Source organism: Zingiber officinale, chromosome 5A, assembly GCF_018446385.1.
Source record: "Zingiber officinale cultivar Zhangliang chromosome 5A, Zo_v1.1, whole genome shotgun sequence".
Classification (NCBI taxonomy): domain Eukaryota; kingdom Viridiplantae; phylum Streptophyta; class Magnoliopsida; order Zingiberales; family Zingiberaceae; genus Zingiber; species Zingiber officinale.
Window position 1 is genome coordinate 143,409,722 of NC_055994.1, and position 12,478 is coordinate 143,422,199.

Sequence of the window (12,478 nt, forward strand, 5' to 3'; positions counted from 1 at the left end):
TTATTTTAATGGATGAATTATTTCTAGTCGGTTTCGAACCCTAATTATATGACTGATCAACTGGGCTCTGTCACTAATTGTACGAGAGCATTGGAATAAGTTATTATTTTTTATTTTTGATAATCCACACTTTTATTTCCTTTCACACTTGATCTATTCCCTTGGTGGCCCTCTACAAATCAACTCTCTTAAGTAAACAGGGCACTAATCTCATGTTAATTTAGGTGGACATACTCAAATCATAACTTTAATATTACGAATAGAGATTTTCTAGTCTGTATTTAGTAAATCAGACCTTGATTCAGACCTTGATTCATTGTAATGATTAGAGAGATTCAATGATCTTCACATATTAAACATGTAGGGATCATTAAATCTCTCCAATCATTATTCTTGATCTAAAGATGGAACAAGACAGAAGGAACCAGAGGATCTCATATGCAATCCTACGGCGCTTGAAGACAATTCATCTCCTCCTTAATTCATGGGATGCCCCCTCCCTCTATCTATCGATGTGCTCCCTTTACCTACAAGTAAATAAGCATCAAATTAACAAGTCTCAGTCGGACTGAGTGAAATTGAGTCAAATCTTAATTACGATGGTAAATGAATTTACATGAGCTCAAGCCAATCTAGGTTCAACACGATATACTTATGCAACTCAAGCTAAAGTTTGTTTGAGTATGTAGAGTTCAACTCGAGTTCGATATTTAATTATAGACTTAAGTTTAATTTTTTTTTATTTTATTATTATTTTTTATTAAATAAATTAATATATTATATATTATTTATTAATTCGTTTGGCTCGAAAAGCCACCCATCCAATAATAATGAGATTCAAGCTCAGCTCAATTTTTAATTAAGTGGACTCGAGCTCGATCAAATTTAAATTCGAGTTGAGTTTTGACCGAACTATTAACTGCGCCCCGTGAACAGTTTGACTTTTCACGTCTAACCTCGACGGACACCACAAGAAACTCCATCCGATTCGCTTAATAGGGCATACCGATTACAAGGGGCGGCTGATCTTGATCGGACGGTCGAAAAGACAAACTGGAGAACGTCCAGCCGTTTATTCTGATTTTCTCTGTCGTCGAAATGTGAGATGAGACATCATCGTTCCTTCGCAGGTTTCCATCGTTTTTCCTCGCCGCGAGCACGAACAGGAAAGGAATGCTTTGTCTCGTCGCAGTCGCCTTAAGCTTCGTAGGCTTAGCGACCTTGCTCGTTAAATTCGCCAAGGCAGATGGTTGATCCGCTGCCTCGATCCCATGTTTCCATCTTCGTTTTTTAAATTTAGGAATTTGTTTAATTTTCCGCGATTTCTTCAGGAGATTTTACGGTGACGTCGAGGGGTCCGCCAAAGCGAGAAGAAGTGGAAGGCAAGGTAAGTAATCATATCAATAGCTACTAATTTATTGTCTGATTGACACATGACTGTGTGATATTCTGTTGCTTTTGTAGGTTGTGTGGATTACAGGGGCAAGCCGTGGGATTGGTAAGCGGATTGTTCTATTTCATTATATTTTACCTATTCCCCCTTATTTTGAGGTTTTTTTTTTATTTCTGTTAATGGATTGCTCGCGTTCAGTTTCATATGTCCATTCAGCGATGTAACCTTTTCCTTATCATGCTAATTTGTTTTCCACTGTGAGTTAGGCGACTTAGTAGTCGCCACTATCCTTGTTTACTTTCAGAGGAATAGGTATATTTCTTTTGGTTGGGCTATTAGCTGACTGGTTTATCAAGTGCTTTGATAGCAAATCAATACATGGCAGCATATTTCAAAGCTCCTATTGACAGTTTATTGTTCTTCTGTTTGAGGGTGCTGAACGATTTAAATAAATAAAAACTATGCAGCAATTATGAAACATGTGAAGCTTTGTGGAATAAAGTGTTCCATTGAATACCATTCCATCACTGTAAAAAAGTATCATGCTCATATCCCTTGTTGACCTTAATCACAGAACAAGGTCTTGCTTAAGAAAATCTAGGGAGCTTTCATCCTTCATTACGGCTAAAGAAGCATACAACTCCATTTTGAGATGCCCCTTTTCCGTACTAGCAATTGCGACGTTTCACCAACCTGGTTCACATATTTGTACATCTAAGACCACAAATATCAGAAACAACTGATTCCATTGTTTTGACGCAGAATGTTGTTGCAGCTTCTCACTCTTCATAAATTGGATTTACCATTCCTATGATTGTGAGCTTATATGCAACTTGAAGAATTTTACAATATGAACTGTGGCTTTGTTATTATCAAGGGATGCTCAAGTTCCTCCTTATTTGCCTTGCAGTCTGAATTCATAATTTTTTGTATTTCAAAAGCCACTAGGTCTAAGATGTTTTTGTTTAAAAATTTTAGGGGAAATTCTTGCAAATCAATTTGCTGGTTTAGGTGCAAAGGTGATACTCTCTGCTCGAAATGCATCCGAGCTTGAGCGGGTGAAATCTGAAATCATCAGTAAGTGCATTTGTTGATATCTTGTGCCTGTAACCTAACATTTGGATCTCTCTTGAACAATACTAAGAATATCTAAAGATTGGCAGGCCCACATAGTTGTATTTTAGCTTAGCCTCATGTTTTATCCTTTCTCAAAGGTAATTACCCAGCTAGTAGCATTGAAGTATTGCCTTTGGATTTGGCATCGGGTGAGGAATCCATCAAAGAAGCAGTAAAGAGGGCAGAATCCTTGTTTTCCAATGCTGGTGTTGATTTTATGGTTCACAATGCAGCCTTTGAGCGTCCTGTGAGTGAATTCCTTTTTCCATAAATTCATATTTGATTTTGGTGAAATCTTCCTAAATGAAAACCTGTTTGAGTTATTGGATGCACTATGCTAATGCTTGCAAATTAGCATTGATATTCCAATTCTAATTGTTTTATGGATATAATGGCAGAAAAGAAAAGCTCTGGATGAAACTGAAGAAGGACTTCGAGTAGGAACTTCCCACCTTATTTTGCTAATTTTTCTGATGTCGCCATGTACTGTCACTGAATGCACTTTGTGTTCTTTTAGGCCACCATGAACATAAATGTTTTGGGGACAATAACTCTCACTAGCCTTCTTGCACCTTATATGCTTGAAAGAGGAAGAGGCCATTTTGTAGTGGTATGCTGAATGGTGTATCTAATCAGACTTCAAGTCTTATTTCTTTTATTCTTCCTTGATTACTTACAATTGTTCATTTGTAGATGAGTAGCGCAGCTGGAAAGTGTCCTGCACCAGGCCAGGCTATATATTCTGCTTCCAAGCATGCTCTAAATGGATATTTTCATAGTCTGCGTTCTGAGGTATGGTTCAAATTATACATTTCTGGTTGAGATCTAATCTTGCTATTTGCTGACCCTTGTTCTCAACATGATCTATGCTGTCCCCTTGTGGCAAAGTAATGCTGCTCACTAGTTTTATTTAGACAGTACCTGTTTTTCTTGTCTTTTCTTTCTGATGCCATCTTGCTTGTTCAACACTTATCCACTTATTATGTGTTATGATTGCTTCTCTTATCCACATAATTATAGAAATACTGTATGCTGTTTTGTACCATTGCATCTGCCCTTGAGTTTCCCCTGCCTTTACCCCCTTTTTTCTCTTTCATATGGCAGCTGTATGACAAAGGGATTAAGGTAACAGTTGTCTGTCCTGGACCAATTGAAACATCAAAATCTTCTAACGTAAGTTCATCAGCAGAAGGTGGACTCAAGGAGGTTTGTCCTTTCCCAGAGTATGCAATGACCATTATAACTTTCTTATAATATAAATAAAACACACGACTTTTTATATCTTTAATTAGATTTTTTTTGCTGAGTGAAGCATTGGCTTCCCTATAAACTACCAACTTATTTCGAGGTTGGAGTAAAAAAGAGATGTCTCTGGATGTCATTTGGAACAGTCACCCACTAAAGTGTTTTCTAAACTTCTGGTGGATCTTTATTTGTCTAATTGTTTATGGAACTTTTTGTCAACAAATCAAAAAGAAAAATGGAGGGGTTCAGTATGAAATTTATAGGTTCTTTAAATTTTCATGGGCGTATAATCTTGCATCTGGCATTTCTATATTTGACAGAAGCGTGTGTCATCGGAAAGATGTGCTGAGCTGACAATTATTGCTGCAACACATGGGCTTAGGGAAGCCTGGATATCATATCAGGTTTTTTTTTTTTTGTTTTTTTTCTGTGGTACAGTATTTCCTTTTAATTTCCTTGAACCAACAGTTAACTCATAAGACCAATAAATGATGTACTCTGTGTTGTTCAAACTTTTTTTCTTGAAATTAATTTTCAGATGAACGTTAGAAAAATATCATCTCATCTTTGTCCTTCTCGTTAGTTCTCTGTGATGTGTTTTGACCAATTTATGTTCTATTATACAGCCTGTGCTTTTTGTAATGTACTTGGTGCAGTACATGCCAACCTTGGGATATTGGTTAATGGATCGGGTATCATCTTTTACTCATCTAAATTTCATATATCCATTTACTTTGCCATTCCCTAAGTTTGTGCTTTATTTCATGTTTTTATTTTGGCATTCTTGAAAAATGAGTTCATCTGAAAAGTCTATGCATAGAATACTTCACTGAACAAGTCCTAAATCAGATCTTTAGGGTGAAAACAATAATAGCTAGCTTGAAGTCATGAATAGGGTAATTATGCTAGTGCTCCTTAATCTGTTGGGAGGCATAGATTAATGCCTGTCCTGCACTGATTGTGATAATGCTGATTGAATTTGCCTTCAAAATCTGTATTTTGATAGCCTCAATTTCCATAGACAAGCATACTGTCTGCCAGTAGATAGTGCTATTTGTGAATGATAAATGACATCAATAGTAAATCTCAAGCCCTCTATAGTTGCTTTGAGTGTTTGGTGGTTACTAGCTCTGAAAATAATTCCTCCAAGCTTGCAAATTCAACTGCATACTCTACCATATTGTGAGACTTGCATGATGTGCAAGAATTCCTCTCTGAGAATCCATAAACATTTCAAGATGGAACTTCTCTTGGAAGGCTTCACAGTAGGCTACTGATGCAATGGGCACCCATCCTACTCTCATGGCGTTCTTCATGATTTTCCATTAGGTTAAGGTAGCTTCCACGCAATAATAAGTGGCAAAAACACCTACTCTCAGCAACCAAGTTCTCTGAACTCTCCTATATTATCAAGCAAGTCATGGATTGCTAACGGATTGAATCCTCCTTTGATTGAACTAAACTTGTTTGGAAAAACACTTGAACTGCATGAATCGTGCATTCTTTGTAGTCTCTAGCTAGATGTGGTATAGGTTTGTGTGTATGCATAAATGGCTCATTACTAGATTCTTCCCCAGTAGTCATCCTCCGACCATGAAGAACGATAGCTCCTCTTGCTGCTTCACGACCACTCCCACAGGCTCCATTGACAGGGCCAACCTTTACATTGGACATTACCTGGAATTGTATAGGTGGAAGGGAATAAGATAATGACACAGGAAAGGAAGCAACAATTATACTAATTGTAAAATAGTGAAACCCCCACTTATACTCTGAGACATATTGCTGCATGTCTGGAATCATGACATCCAAAAAACCAAAAAACTTGAGAAGCATAAGATAATAACAACTCGTCAATAGAGAACAACTGAAAACATTAAACCTAAGCAATGATTCCAATTGAACTGTCGTGACACAAATGGCTCTTGGTACTATTTGTCAAGCATGATAATTCCATCATCATCACCTATGTTAGACAATGGTCCATGTGAAAAGGCATTATAGAATGCATGCATACAACACGACCTAAAGTCAACCATCTATGCTGACCATATAATAGCAAATGTAATATTCATAATTAAGTAATTGAATGACTTAAATGTATTTTCAATATGAGGGGTTTGCGAGTACAAATAAAAAATAAATAAATACAAGCAAATAACTACTTAGAGAAACATCTAAATAACTTAGCTAGCAAAAGTAAAGAATAAAACAAATGATAAGTCCTAATGTGCAGCAAATAAATCTCTAGGAGAGTCCAACAGCAGTACATGTCAAACTAATACAACATAATGTTGTTATGTATAAATAAAGTGAGCGATAGCATAACATGCAATTTTAATAGAAGCGTAACAAGTATAGTAGGGAGCTTTAATGTTTCAAACTAATCGCACCATGGTCAGTTAGCTTTATGTTTTATAAGCGAGATTGAGCATGACACTTGTGTTTCCCCTTTGCTTTACAAAGGAGAGTTACTCTGTGTATGCTCATACGGGTACCTATACTAACACATAATCCATAAATTCATCAATGGTTGATTGAGTGCAAAATATTGATGATAATAACAATCAAGTACCTATGACGCGATCAACGAGCTAATAGGGTTGTAAATGAAGCGGACAAGTTTGGTGTTCGGTTCAATAAAGCTCGTTTATATTCGTTCAATTGCAAAAAATATATATAAAAAATAAACAATCTTGAACACGAGTGAGCTTGGGTTCGTTAACGTCCATGAACTATGTTTGTGAACAATTTATGAACAAAATTTACTTATTGACTTATATAAAATTTAATTGCCAAAAATAGTATGTATGCAAAATGTTCGTGAATAATTTTGTAGATTTTTTGCTGTGTTCTTCTAAATATAGTATTCGTAATATGTTAAAAATAAAGAAATATGATAAATTTCATCAATAGATAAAAATTTAACATAATTTATAAGAATAACAACGTTGATAGTTGAGTTCGAGCTCGATAATATTTTTTAATAAACAAGTTTGAACAAGTTTGATAAATAAATAAACTAGTTTGAACATAGCTAAGCTTTACTCGGCTCATTTACTCCCCTACTAGCTAGTAAGAGAGTTAAAATAATTACACAAGCTTCCAAATGTGTTTCTTCAATTTAGCTTGTAATAGAAGGTATATATGTCATTTTATGTACTAGTAGCAATGATTTGATAGTACCAAAGAAAGCATTAACATCAATAACATCACGCCTGATTATCATACTATGCAAGTGAATATAACTTAAGCAAGTATTAAGCATAAAATAAATAGGGCATGCATATGAATAATGGAAATATCATAAGTATCAATAGTTTTCAAAGTAATGCAAGCATTAAGAGTAGAGAATGTCAAAAAGTTCTTCCTTGTAGAATTTGGATTTTCAACCTTGACCCCTAACAATTTGTATGTGCTTAACCACTACCACCACTCACAAGCAAAATCTGACTAACACTCCAATTTCCCTACGGATACGTCAAAATTCAGTAGCAACGCATAGAATTTACTGTAATATGTAAATAGAAGGTTATGGGGCCTAACGGGCATCATTCAGATGTTAAACAACTCTCTGCACCAGTACAACAGCTATAAGGGTCATAAACTCTCCTTAAACTCAGAAAACTCAATAATCAACCCCCAAAAAATTTATCCTAGGTCTGTCTGATGAGGGACATTAGGACATCAAATCCTTGTTGTTCAGGTTGATAGGCTAAGTTCATGGTTAGTACATCAAATCCTTGTCGTTTAGGTTGATAAGCTAAACAACTGTGAAAGTCAAAATTTCAGGAAAAGAAAAATCTAGAATAACTTGATAATTCCTTTTCTTATTTTTTTCTTCATATTTGTTGTTTAATATTAAGCTAAACCTCCTGCATTATTTTTGCAGTAGGAAACAATGTTGTTTATTTTTGCACTTTCCAATGTAGCTAGAGACAGTGTACCAGTTTGAGAAGGATCCAATTTGCATATCAACGAATAATGATATGATTAAAACTAAATTTCGCTACATGTATAAATTTAGCAATTAAGGAAATTAGTTACGTTCTTATTCTTCATATGGTTATCACTGTGAATATGAGTTCTGAGTTTTGCCTGAATCAATGTGTTTGTAGATTGGTGCAAAGCGTCTGGACGCTGCTGCAAACAAGAAAAGTGCTTACAGTTGGAATCTATTATTTGGTCAAAAGAAATCGATCTGATGGTATCTCTAATCTAGGAGTTCATTCCTCCAAGAAACAGCTTTACCACATTAAATTCCTGTTAGCTCTTCCAATTTCAATTTCCCTCATTTGCTACAAATTTCTGTATAAACAACCTTTAGGATTCAATATCTTTAGTTTTAGTTTATAGGTCTAAGACAACATCATGACTGTGCCCTAACATTGGAGGAGGAAAATCATGTGACCTTTAACAAGTTCGGGTACAATTTCTAGTTAAATGATTTGTTTGGCACCAATGACTTGGTCGAAGCTTGTTGTGTCAAACATCTTTATTATTATGTTAAAAATATCATGTGTTCATCATCTGCCCTGTGTCCTGGGGGCAACTCCTTATTCTCAAGAATATACATACTGTCTGATTTAAGTTTATTTGGTTTACTAAACAATTGTGAGTAATAAAAAGACTAAAGAAGATATATATTTTGCACATTAAAAAGCGTGGATGAGCTTTTTTCCAAAAATAAAAATAAACACAAAACTTTGATGCTTTTTTTGAGTGTTTGTTTATAGTTTGTATACATCAGATGCATTCGTTGGTGATTTTTTAATTTCTTTTATATAATGTGAAATGTAACGATAAAAGTTAGATTTGAATTTTGAAAATTACTTTTTTATATAATAAGGATGCATACAATACATTTTTTTTTATCCCATATTAATAAAAATTGTGTGCATCAAACTCCATTTTATATAATGTGAGCAAACAAGTTTAACCATGTCCATAGAAAACAAAATGAAACTTCTCAAATAAGATCTGTCTATATTTCTTTAGTATTTGTATCTACATGTATTAGAAAGACAAATGGACAAAAATTAAAACAACCCTTCTTTTTATAAAGATCATGGAAACTTTTAATTTTGCATTAAAAGAGAACTCTAAAATGGCTCATATGATATTTCTACTAATTCCTTTTCTATTTTATACAAATCGCACTTTCACCAGTTTAACTAAAGATCTGCCATTTAACTAAGCTGAGTTAGGTAGGGGCAATCATTCAGTAAATAATGAATCGAATTAATTAAAAATTGATTTAACCGATTTGATTTTGACTAACCAAACCAAATCGAAGTATTGTTAAAAACTAAATTAATGGAACCAAATTAAAAATCAAAATTTATTTAAAAATCAATAAAAAATATATACAAAATTAATAATTGAAATTTGATATGTTTTTAGTCTTAAAATAATAAAAATTACTAATAATATTAAATATAAAACATTAAATAAATATTATAAATTATATATAAAGCCTAATAAATAAAATTCAAAATTTATTTTTTTAATAATTTGGTTAACTGAAATTTTTAATACGAAAATTAAAACCAAACTCAATTAACCGATATTTTTAAAAATAAAAATTGAATTTCTGAATTGACTAAATCGAATTTTGGAAATAAATTGTTTCGGTTGGTTTTTTTTGTTTCAATTGAATAGTTGCACACCCCTAGATTTATGTAATAATTTTCCGGTCTAAATTTTAGAAGTTGAAAAATGATAAATCGCAATTACTAAAGATTTTTAATGAAGAATCTTAAAACTTTTAGCTGAGTATTCACTCTCACTAAAAAACGTTAAAAAAAGATTTTGCAAGAGCTTGAAGAATGATTTCAAGAGGTTCAGATTAAGTATGAAATAAAGTTTGAAAGACAAACGATAGTTATTCTATTTTTTTTTCCTGTGATAAAAAAAATCTCTCTAAATTTCCAAATATTTAAATTAACTATCTTATATTTAAAATTACTAAATTAAATACTTATTTTTGAAACTGAAAGGAAGGTGAAAAGATATGGGCGGAAGAGTATTTTGAAAAATTAGCGAATGATTTAATAATTTAAAAATAAAATGTATAATTTTTTATTTTTTTATTTTAACTTTTTATCGGAACAATTAGAGGGGAAAAGAATCTGAAATTGTTTTGGGTCAGACAATTCAGCCCAATTTATTTGTCAGCCGGCCCATAATATTTTAAATTAGGGTTACGGTTTCTATGCCCGACATCGGGTCTATATAAACACGCATATACTCGCAAAGGATTTCACGCCTCCTTCCAATCTCCCTCTTATCGTGTTTCATACTGTTCGTTTTTCTTCTGATCCATCTCCATCCATAAGATTTATGTTTATTTGTTTTCGTTTGTATTCATCGCTTGTGATCTTTGAGTGGTTATTGATGGGAAGATTAGAGAAGCCAATTTGCAGAGCGGAAGCGCCTTGTTCCTGATGGCGATTTCTGCATTGAAGGTTGGCGAGATCGAGCTGATGGCAGTTCTCCGTGCCACTCAAATGCCCCTTTTTGATGATGGCCTCGAACAAGCTGCTACATTTCTATTTTCTTATGGTTTTCTTTCATCTTATGCTGGATCTCATGGAATCCTTTTTGCCCCTAAATCATCTCCTTGGTACTTTATCTGCTTTTTTTTTTAAAGAAGGTTTTTTCTAGTTCTTTTTTGGCGATCTGCTATTTACTCTTGTTCCGATCGATTTGTTTCAAATTTCCTTTGTGTTAAATTCGTTTTCATGCAAGGAACATCTATGCTGTGATTCTGTGCTTCATTACTCCGTTATTCAATCTTGATTTTGATGATGATTACAATCTAATTACATGTTTATCTACTTTTTTTTAAAGAAAGGTTTTCTTTTTTTGGCGACCTGCTATTTTCGCTTGTTACGATCGATTTGTTTCGAATTTTCTGTGTTAAATTTCTTTTCATGTAAGAAATATCTATGCCGTGATTTGTACTTGGTTCTTGCATCTTGATTTTGATGATGGTAAAAGTCTAATTGCATGATTATCCATACGACAAAGGAGAAAATTGATGCTTTGAAAATGGTAGATGAAATTTGCTCTACGAGGAAGAAAAGGCGAGATAAAGGTCTACGTACCCTAAAATGAGAAAATAAATAAATTTAAGAAAATAAAAACAGGAAAATATGAGATAAGGATGAATGTTTTTTAAAAAATAGGGCTGACTATTTTAAATTATGCCTTTTTTATAATAAGATTGGTAGTTTCATCAAATACATATTAATTTTGTTTGATAAAGAAAAAAAAATCTACTATTTTATGTGTTTTAGTTTAACATTTGCTAAAATGATTTTTATTATTTAACATATAATTTTTACAATTTAAAGATATTTCATTGTAATTCTTTAAACTAATTGAGGGAGGGCATGTATCAAAATTATTAGATGACCTCCTTGACTCTTATAGCAAAACTAATAGCATATAGAATGACACTTTAATACAACTAAGGAGTTTGTATATGTATTCGTTTGTGAATTCTAATTAATTTAAAATCCTATAATATGAATTTTGCTAAAACTATTATAAGTACCTAAACTATTTAAATTCATTAATGAGAACATCATTGATCTGTTTAGAAAAAATTGGTCTTTTCATGGTGGTGCAATGATTAAGACATGAGGTATTGTTACATGAGGTCTTGGGATCAAAATTTGACGTAACTGAACATAATCTTTCTCATGTCTTAGTCATTTGTACTAATGGTTAATAGTCATTTGTGATTTATCTTTTCTATGTTGGTTTAGGGACGGATTGACGGAGGTGTGGGGGCGAGCGAATAACCTTTTGTCATATGTTTAGAAAAAATTAAGTTATTTCATGTCTTTATTTTTAATTTTTAACTATAGTAATTTCATATAACAATTTTAATTAATATTATTACATCAGACCTTGATCTTTATTACTTTAAATTTACAAGCTAGCTCACATTTTGCTCTTTGAAATTTATTGATTCGTCATATGTGTTCATTTGTTGATATTGACGGTTTAAGTTTATGTAACAATCTAGAGTGCAATAGTGTCTTTGTTTATGATTTTAAATAGTTTGGCTACATATACCATCCATATATCAATTTTATCTAAATTTTTTATATAAATTTAAATTATATATAATTCTTAAATTTTAAAAATGAAAACATAAAATGAATATGTAATATTGGAGGACAAAATGAAATATCCGTTAACTATGTGATAGAGAAAAGTATTGTTGAAATCAAAAAAACTTATTAAAGATAAAACCCTAATTCATAAAGGGATTGAATTTGAATCCATAACGGTCTTCCAGCATAGAAATTTTACTATTATAAATTCTTTAAATGAAATTCAGTAGATAACAATAAGTTAATTGGCTGACCAAAATTTATCAGACAATGTATATTGTACTCACTGACTGCATTATATAGACCAAAACTGTATAATTTCTTTGAATTATTTATTACCAATAAAATTCTGTAGGGCCTTTTACAGTAAGTAAATTAATTAAATCACTTAATTTTCTAATGTCGCCTTAAAAAACAACTGAATGTCCCATTGGAAGCTTTTGTATAGATCCCTGGCTGTAAACAAATAGAGTCTAATTTTGGAATGTTTAAATTTATTTCGATAACCACACAATCCAATGCTAAAATGAACTAAGTTTATTCACGAATGTTCAGTTGTCGATTTACAGCCTTAGATTCCACAGCATTGTAAACT

The 12,478-nt window shown here is 32.7% G+C and overlaps 1 protein-coding gene and 1 non-coding gene across 2 annotated transcripts; both read left to right on the plus strand.

Moving 5' to 3' along the window:
* The first annotated feature begins 1,052 nt into the window (after positions 1-1,052).
* Positions 1,053-8,349, plus strand: LOC121982190 (dehydrogenase/reductase SDR family member 7-like). Its single transcript, XM_042535141.1, has 12 exons — positions 1,053-1,249; positions 1,332-1,387; positions 1,465-1,498; positions 2,372-2,470; positions 2,608-2,756; positions 2,908-2,946; positions 3,027-3,119; positions 3,203-3,301; positions 3,614-3,715; positions 4,075-4,158; positions 4,381-4,446; positions 7,873-8,349. Exons 1-12 carry the CDS (start codon positions 1,174-1,176, stop codon positions 7,957-7,959), a joined length of 984 nt encoding a protein of 327 aa, XP_042391075.1. The 5' UTR covers positions 1,053-1,173; the 3' UTR covers positions 7,960-8,349.
* Positions 8,350-10,178: 1,829 nt separating this feature from the next.
* LOC121983639 lies at positions 10,179-10,304 on the plus strand. Its single transcript, XR_006112660.1, has one exon. It is a non-coding gene; the product is annotated as a small nucleolar RNA snoR86 (small nucleolar RNA).
* Positions 10,305-12,478: the final 2,174 nt, after the last annotated feature.

Coding starts and splice junctions, on each gene's coding strand:
- LOC121982190 (XM_042535141.1), top strand. CDS start 1,174: ATGCTTTGTCTCGTCGCAGTCGCCTTAAGCTTCGTAGGCTTAGCGACC. Junction 1,499..2,371: donor AGGGGCAAGCCGTGGGATTG/GTAAGCGGATTG, acceptor TAAAAATTTTAG/GGGAAATTCTTGCAAATCAA. Junction 2,471..2,607: donor GGTGAAATCTGAAATCATCA/GTAAGTGCATTT, acceptor CCTTTCTCAAAG/GTAATTACCCAGCTAGTAGC.